General features: G+C 34.4%; 1 protein-coding gene across 1 annotated transcript; it reads left to right on the top strand.

The window, feature by feature from the left end:
* Nucleotides 1–638: 638 nt before the first annotated feature.
* On the top strand, nucleotides 639–8,990 carry LOC122020128 (CLP protease regulatory subunit CLPX1, mitochondrial-like). The gene is made up of 13 exons (XM_042577891.1): nucleotides 639–1,572; nucleotides 3,480–3,541; nucleotides 3,722–3,822; nucleotides 3,960–4,039; nucleotides 5,509–5,559; nucleotides 6,147–6,221; nucleotides 6,297–6,374; nucleotides 6,942–6,998; nucleotides 7,822–7,892; nucleotides 7,975–8,074; nucleotides 8,178–8,345; nucleotides 8,413–8,535; nucleotides 8,631–8,990. Exons 1-13 carry the CDS (start codon nucleotides 727–729, stop codon nucleotides 8,853–8,855), a joined length of 2,037 nt encoding a protein of 678 aa, XP_042433825.1. The 5' UTR covers nucleotides 639–726; the 3' UTR covers nucleotides 8,856–8,990.
* Nucleotides 8,991–9,048: the final 58 nt, after the last annotated feature.

Raw genomic sequence — 9,048 nt, 5'->3', positions numbered from 1 at the left:
TGTAAAGAAATTAAATTGACAACGTCATATAAGCATGTCGCTCATGATCGCCCAAGAAGTTTCAGGCAACATATCATTTTTATATATAAGATTTGTTATGTTGGATGATATACGTGGATGATGTGCATGGACATCTTTCACGTATGGAGACATCTCTACTGATTTAAAACATCTATATGCATCGCCCGTATATGTATCGTCCAGCATAATAAATTTATCTCTTTACTAATAAGATTTTATTTACATGGTTTAGAAGTTGAGTTATATTATTAAATATAAAACAAAATTTAATTTAATTTTGTTTATATATAGAGAGAGAGTATACGGCGTAAGATTGATTTGGAATAACAAAACCTTTTATTTATTTATATATATATATATATATGTGTATATATATATATATATATATAATTGTTTAAATTTGTTATTCCAAGATATTTTTTGTTGTGGTTGTCCAGAGTAGTTTTTAAAAGAGGGTGCTATAAATGGAATACGAACGGGCGCACCACGTTAAAGAATCGGTGGCTGGGATTATCGTCTACAACCACATCAAAAACAGAATGGTGACAGCATGTGCTATTGGAATTGTAAGGTCATAGCTATAAGTTCACACTGGAGGGGATCCTTCACTTATCCATCCCACCTCGTTATCTTTTACCCTTACGCAACGCTCACTCCATCGTCGCCGTCGCCGTCGCCTCTCTCTCTCACCTCGGAAGCGTTGGGATGTCGGGGGTGCTCCGATGGAGAAAACTCCGCGATGCAGCTGTGCGGGCCGCCAGCAGCGAGATCTCGGCTTATGCCTCCGATACCGAGCCCGTATGCCGCCTCTCCCGCCGCCGTCCGGCCTCCGACTTCGCCGCAGACGATCGGCGTCGCCTTCTCCAATCGTCCCCAGCAGTCGCCTCCCCGCACCGCTGCCTGGGCCTTTTACGCCAGGATCGGCACAAGTGGGACGGCGGAGCTGACGAGTTCCGCACGCGGCGCATCCGAGCCGAGGCACAGTGCCCTCGCTGCTCCCATCACATGGACATCCTTTTCTCCAACCGATTCCCTTCCTCCGTCGCCGGAGGAAGCTTTGGAGGAGGGTATCAAGCCCTCAATTTATGCCCTAGCTGCAAGACTGCTTATTATTTCCGCCCTCATAAGCTCGTCCCCCTTCAGGGCACCTTTGTCGAGATCGGGCGCGTCCGAGATGCCCAACTTGCGAAGGGAAGAGGGGAGCACGAGGAAGATGGAAACCGCGTAAAGACCCCATTTTTGGAGGTGCTCAGGTCGTCCTTTGCTGGGGAGCCTCCGGAGAATTGGCCACCGATGCCTGGGCCACCAGAGAGCAATGGGTTGGCGGTGCACACACCACCAGGGCCTCCGTTTCCTCCTAACTTAAATGTCGTCAGGGTGTCCGGTCCTGGTGGAAGCGGGGGAGGAGGCGGATCGGGCAGTGGCAGTGGCAGTGGGTTCAATGGGAAAGACGGCTGGGGTGGGTCGAATTTGGGAAAGGACTTGCCCACGCCAAAGGAAATATGCGAGGGGCTTGACAAATATGTAATAGGGCAGGAGCGTGCAAAAAAGGTACAACTTTTATCATTTCTTATTTCGAGACAGTATACTTAATTTGAGAGCCTTTGTATAATAACGGTGTTACAGGGGTCCTTGTTAATGAAATTTGGCAAATTGTTACTTTAGACCACTTATTTCATTTAAAAACCTTCATGGAATTGGATTGGCATAATGATAGAGCTTTGGGAATATTTTACTTTGGCCCTCGTGTCTTTAGATTCAGGTGTTTTTTTTTGGTTTTATCTTCTTTTAGTTATTCTTTTTGATTATGAGTTCCAAAGCTAATATATCTCAATCCTGTTATACTAGAAGTAGCTTACAAGTAGAGTGTGAATAGTTTATGAAACTATGAGGTCTTGGTTGCTACATCCTTTTGATTTAAATTTATAGATTATTTGGAGTTAGCTACATGGATCTTGATTGCTCTGTTGAGCTCTATATCAGACTATATCATTAACATTAGTACTATATAAATCAATTAAATTATTATTAGTACATTGACTTGTTTTTATCTAACCTTTACACTTCCCAAATCTAATTGATTCAACTAATCCATGTAATATTCTGACTGCTTTGTACATAACCCCCTTTTCCTTATATTCTCTGTTTTACCATCTTTGGGAGTGACACCTAATTGCTCCCATATAATAGTTAAAAAAAAAAAAAATTCTTGCAACCCACTCGTCTATCTTATTCTTAGCATTTTCATCTATGTTAAATTAATTTGCTGTCTGAGCTATTTCCAAACAGCTAAGATTCCAAAAAGAGCATGTAGGCAATATATGATGATCCACTATATAGTGCATATGTTGTTTGTGGAGACTTATGCAAGGGCATATACAATCAATATTAAATAAATCCAAAAATATTTATATTTATAAAAAAAGATTAGCATACAACCAATAAAGTATATTTATCGACACATTCAATTCATATTTCCACACAAAGAATAAAATATGTAAATCTTATGATGCTAAACACATAAATATAACAATAGTTATTAATCAACAATGTGACAAGATCTTATATAGTTAACATGTAAAGTGTTTATCACTTACAAAGTTAAGTATAAAATTTACTAATGAAACCTAAGGCGGCTTACAGTTTTAAGTCAATTTGGTACATTGCAAATTAGTTTGAATGATTTCTTGCTGCATATGTAGACGGCATATGCTATATATAGTCCCCTTCAAAGTCTACTTGTGTTACTTTCTAAAATGACGCTAACAATCCAACACTTTTTATCAGTTTTAAAAAAAATTTGTAGTAATTTTCTTTTAACATAAGAGGGGCACAACAATCAAACTCGACTCTATAAGACCTTAGCTTAGCTTAGCTTAGTCTAAATTTCTTTTTCTAAAGATCTGTCCATTTATAGCTTTAGTCTTGGTCATTCTTTTTGTTGTCTTATTCGCACTTTAGTATGTAGCACTTTGTGGCTAAGCCCTCACTTTGCAATTTGTTTACAGATTATTCTCTCTTTTCTTTATCATGTCACTAAGACAATCTACTTCCCTTCTTAAACTCATTTTTTTTCCTTATTATATATGCATTTATTCAAAATCAAATCTAAAGCTTTATCCTAAAATTTGATTTTTTGGGGATTCATATGTATTATTATGGTGTATTTAGTTACATATTATGCTCATCTTAATAATATTTGGCTCCTTTCCGATGACTTTACAAGAACTGAATCTAATACTAATATCACATCCCCTATGTATTTCATTACATGGAGTCATCTTTCGCAGTTGCAAAGATTTTGCAACAACTGTTTGTCCATTCAAAAAAAAAGAAGGGATCCCTTCTGGGGAAGAAGTCCTTGAATGAACATTGAACAATCTTCTATGCTTCCCAATATTTGGGAATTTTATTGTGTTTCAATATGATTGTCCATTATATTCTAATTCACAATTCAGGTGCTTGCTGTTGCTGTTTACAACCACTACAAAAGGATACATCATGCTTCCTTACATAAAGGGTTAGTGGTGATGTGTTACTGTTTTCTCAATCAATGATGATCCCAGTTTTACTTTTATGGCTGATGCTGACTTCAAAGTTAAATGAACCAGATGTTTCTCATTAGCTTAAGTAATTTATTGCAAGTTCTTTGATCCCATTCTCATGCTCATCATGAGCTCAATGCTTTTATGATGCCCAGTTCTGGAGCTGACTCAGAGAATTGTGAGACAGATGATAACGATGAGGACAATGTGGAGCTTGAGAAAAGCAACGTGCTTTTGTTGGGACCTACTGGATCAGGTTTGAAGTTAGCTGGTTCTGATTTTCTCTCCTTTGAAAAAGAAAACAACTTGTGTGGGCATTTTCATAGTCATAGCATTTACTAGTCTTTTTGGTTTGTATGACCTCTCCATGTACTGGCACATTTTATTGGACAGGAAAGACATTACTTGCTAAAACTTTGGCTCGCTTTGTTAATGTACCATTTGTCATAGCAGATGCAACAACATTAACACAGGTTAGTTCTTTTCTTTTGATTTATATGTTTCACTGCTAAGTTCATTTCAAAATGTTGATTTTTGTGATCAAACTTATGATGTTATTGTTGATCTTGTTGCAAAGTTTCTATTTTTCTTTTTCTTTCGTGGTCGATATTTGTGATTGGTTAGCATGCTTGTGGACACATATACTGCCTCCATACCCATGTCGAACATTGAGATTGAAACAGATGCAATAGTAACACTTAATTCAACAACACTAACAATCAAGCCTTATCCTACTAGATGGGGTTGACTAATAGTAACACTTAATTCACCAAAGAAAAATTTTATTATGAAGAAGATGATGATCATATGGGGATTGGCTCTCTTCTAAAGTTTCTAAATAATAAAAATTGGAAAGTTATTCTTGGAAATAATAAATTTTATACCTATGTACTTGATCAAACATGACATGAATTTCCTATTTTCTAAACAACACAAATACACAATTACCAAATCAAGAACTGCCTTCGGTAACTTATTCTCCTAATGAAAATGATCTAACAAAAAATACTCTTACAAAGTAAATTCTAAAATACTTTAAAATTAAATTTTAATTTGCATCATTCTCTCCCTACCAAGAAAACTTGACTTCATTGAGTTAACAACATCATAATTTATTTTGTTGATCCTTAAATAGTTGCATCCTTGTCTTCCATCAAATCCTTGAAATCTCGTGCGTGAGAGAGGAAATAATAAGATTAACTTGCTATCTCTCTAAAGTAATCATGGTGTTCTTGAATGATTGTGCTAAGGAGAATGAGAATGCAACACCAAAACTTACCTAGTATAATTTGTGGCAAAGTTAGCATGTGAGGGGGAAGTTTGAATGTCTTCCAGTGAGATAGCAAATTCTATAAACTAAAAATTTAACTAATGTTTAAATAAGTTAGCAAGTTAAAAAATAATCATGGAATATATCTCTTATTTTTTAAATAAGACAATTACCAAATCAGGGACTATCTTAATTAACTTATTATCCAAAACAAAAGTATCTACCAAAAAAAAGAACTCTTACAACCCAAAAAACTTAAAAGTAAATTTCCTAATTTACACCACTAATGCCCCTATTGCTCATGAGTGAAACTTTTTAGATACAACTGCACAGACAGCTCCACACTTGTCTCTAACATAGCTTGTCAGCATAGTAAACTGAAGTTCTGAAAATCTTGGTGAGTGGTATGTGTAGTTGCCAACAGTAATATATTCTCATTATCTTGACTGCTTAAGGGGTATTATATGAATGAGAATTTCTTACTAGTTAATAAGGAAATCCTTGTTGGTTTTTGAGCAACATACTACAAAGCTAGAATTTTGTATTTTTGCATCATCAAGCAGATAATTGACATAGTTTTGACAATTGAGAAATTCATGATCTGGATAAAAACTACAACACTTTTCTGTTTAGTTTAATTTATGTTATCTCAAAATTTTCTTGTCCTTGCAGGCAGGATATGTTGGAGAGGATGTAGAATCCATACTGTACAAATTGCTTACGGTTTGTTTGTCTATTTCATATAAGACCCTTTCTTATTGATTTAGTGTATATTAGACTGATTTATTATTTTTATTTTTTTTATTGTGGGTTTAAATTAACTTAATCTATCAAACAAAATGATAATATAATTAAACAATGCTTTAATTTTATAGAATTTAAAAGTAAAGCATGCCCAAGTTTATATGAGAAGGTCGCATACGTTTGAGCATTTTATCTACAAAAATTAAATAAATTATGGGTAAATTATTATGAAGTGAAAAAATTATAACTAAAACTAAAATTTAAAATTAAAGATTTCAAAAAATTTTAATTTTAAAAATTGATCAAATTTATGTATATTAAGTAAGCTCCGGTATGGCTCGTTCCTTTTAGATGTATGATATTGAGATGTCTTTTTTCCATGACTATTGATCACAAGAAGGTAAACTGAACTGAGATTTGCATGATTGCTAGCCGCACTGTCTCACACAGAAAAACTGAGTTTCTTGTTAAGGTTGTCGTGATTCTTGATTGTTGGTAAAATGAAAATTTTATCACCCACCCCTCTTGTTTTTTTTCCTTAAGTTTTGTGTTGGGGTAATTTCCAGGTTGCTGAGTTCAATGTACATGCAGCTCAACAAGGAATAGTTTACATCGATGAAGTTGATAAAATAACTAAGAAGGTTAGATTTCTGTGACCAATTTGCTGAACTATACATTTAGATCTCATCAGCAATATCGACATTTATTATATACAGGCTGAGAGCCTAAACATTAGCAGAGATGTATCTGGAGAAGGTGTCCAACAGGCTCTATTGAAAATGCTAGAAGGAACTGTAAGGCATTCTGTTCTTTGTGTTTATTATCTTGTTACCAGGGAATTTACAAACTTTAGGTTGTTTACAAGTTATTTAAATCCTATCATGATTATGGTAGGCGACAGTAAAAAGGGTTTTCATTAGCTTGATCAAGTTGCAACTTAATTTTTTATATTAAAACTAAGCTATGCCATCCTTTTTTCCAATAAATTGAGTTCTTTTATATTTTAGCCTTCCTTACTCTATAGTCATTATCTTATTTCTTTTATCATGCATTATAATTGGTACATCCAAGTGTTTGACACAAGGATAGACTTGTTTTGCTAAGTCTTGTTTAATCATTTGATGTTCCTAGTTCACATGTGAAATAAAATCTTAATTAGAATATTCAAGTTTGCTAAGAAACCTGTCTTTTTTAGACGGAAATTATTTCCTCCCAATAGGGGAATTTGTTTATTATAATTCTTATTAGTCCTAGTATATCTGAATTTTGAAAGAAGAAATTACTTGGGATGCCAGATTGTGGGTTTTTTATTTAAATTTACTTAATATAATGTTCATTGACATCAGAAATTATTTTTTCAGATAGTCAATGTTCCAGAAAAAGGAGCTCGGAAGCACCCCCGAGGTGACAACATTCAGGTGTGTAGGATTGATTTACCTTCTGGTTACTAACTATTAACTTTTCTGCATGTTCTTTAGTTGTTTGAGTTCACAAGATTATTGATCTATTGCAATGTCATTCGGATTTTCTTGGTAAATTCCCTGTGTATTGTTCTTGTTAGCCTGAAATCAATAAACTAGTCTTAGAGTTCCCTACTATCCTTCACTTTAGGAAAATGATAATGTTGTTGGTACCATAATTATGTATCTTCACCATATTGTTTTTGTGTATAAATAAATAGAAAGACGTCCTTTTAAATTATGCCATTATATATTAATTATAATATCTTATGAACAATTAAATTAATTATTTTGTTGTCATACACAATCGTTGAACTATTACATTGGATTCCTATTGTATTCATTGTCATTTTGTAACTTGTGTTTTTTAGACCACCTCTTTGTGTTTGCCTCTCAACTCTACTTTATGCTCTTCGTTATAAAAAATAACATAACATTTTTGTTTAGATTATATATTTTATTAACTTTAAAACATTTCATATTGTACTTTAAAATAGATTATGGACATTGTTTAGGATGTAGACAAACAAGTAAAAAGGTTTTGGTGAGAAGTGGTTATTAACTCCTAATTATTGCTAATAAATATATCGTACTCATTTTCATTTTCTTTTTTAAAAAAAGATAATATATTTGTCTACTACATTTAGTTTCTTATCAAAGTCTTTGGTTTGAATATGACACTTTCATTTATTGTTATGCAATCGGATCATTTATAATTCAATAAATTAGATAATTTTTTTGTTAGCTCATTTGTAAATTTGCTGTCTGTTTTTTTGTGCAGATAGATACTAAGGACATTCTTTTCATATGTGGTGGTGCTTTTATTGATTTGGAAAAGACTATTTCTGAAAGGTACTTTGTTTTAATTTTCTTGTATTCTTCTCATTTTGCTAATTTTAAGTTGAACGATAATTTTTTTTATATATATAAATAGACGACAAGATTCGTCTATAGGTTTTGGAGCACCAGTACGAGCAAGCATGAGAGCTGGTGGGATCGCTAATGCCACTGTAACATCTTCCTTATTAGAATCAGTAAGCATATTCTACATAATTTCAAAGTTTCTTTCAATACCTCATTTTATTAGTAAAGTTAAGATTCAAGGCTAATTTCTTAAAACCCTAATTTTTTGCATAGGTTGAGAGCAGTGATCTCATAGCATATGGGTTGATTCCCGAATTTGTTGGACGTTTTCCGATACTGGTTAGTTTGTCAGCTCTGAGTGAGGACCAACTTGTTCAAGTGCTGATGGAACCAAAAAATGCCCTCGGTCGACAGTACAAGAAATTGTTTAGTATGAACAACGTAAGTTTTGCATGAACTCATTCATTTTTTCCTGAGGAAATCTGCCTAACTTGCATAAGTATTGTAGGTCAAGCTACACTTTACAGAGTATGCCCTTAGGTTGATCGCGAAGAAAGCAATGGCCAAGAACACTGGCGCACGAGGTTTAAGAGCTCTTTTGGAGAGTATCCTTATTGAGGCCATGTTTGAGGTACGATCACTCGATCAGTAAGCATGAAATACCAAAAGAGTCCTAGTATTTCATTGTATTGTTTTAACTTAACCCACTTGATTCAACGATCGCAGATTCCTGATGTCAAAACTGGGGATGAACGAATTGACACAGTGGTGGTGGACGAGGAAGCGGTAGGTACCGTAGAGAAATCAGGATCTGGTGCCAAAATTTTGCGAGGAGATGATGCTCTGGAACGATATCTTTCTCTGAATAAAAGAACTGATTCTGCCACAGTGGTTTTAGAGGGTGAATTGGAAGGAGAATCTGAGCTTGAATCTGGAGCCATGAGCATGTGATGCCCCATTAATGGCCATGAACTGTAAAAAAAAAAAATCTTCGCCATTTACATTGGATCGAATTTTATCCTTGTATACAGAATAATGCTCTCATCTCAACCTGAAGTAACAAAAAAATATAAAACCCTTAGTTCATATCTTCATATTGCAGAAGTCATCCATAGAACATTTGAAGAAAAAACCATGTTCTTTC

Source organism: Zingiber officinale, chromosome 9A (genome assembly GCF_018446385.1).
Source record: "Zingiber officinale cultivar Zhangliang chromosome 9A, Zo_v1.1, whole genome shotgun sequence".
Taxonomy (NCBI): Eukaryota; Viridiplantae; Streptophyta; class Magnoliopsida; order Zingiberales; family Zingiberaceae; genus Zingiber; species Zingiber officinale.
Note: the sequence above shows the minus strand (reverse complement) of the source record. Positions and strands in the feature narration are given on the sequence as shown.

What these genes read in the sequence shown, in the direction of transcription:
- LOC122020128 (XM_042577891.1), top strand. Translation starts at nt 727, where the DNA reads ATGTCGGGGGTGCTCCGATGGAGAAAACTCCGCGATGCAGCTGTGCGG. An exon ending in CATGCTTCCTTACATAAAGG is followed by an intron (nt 3,542 to 3,721) that starts GTTAGTGGTGAT and finishes TATGATGCCCAG; the next exon opens with TTCTGGAGCTGACTCAGAGA. An exon ending in CATCTTCCTTATTAGAATCA is followed by an intron (nt 8,075 to 8,177) that starts GTAAGCATATTC and finishes TTTTTTGCATAG; the next exon opens with GTTGAGAGCAGTGATCTCAT.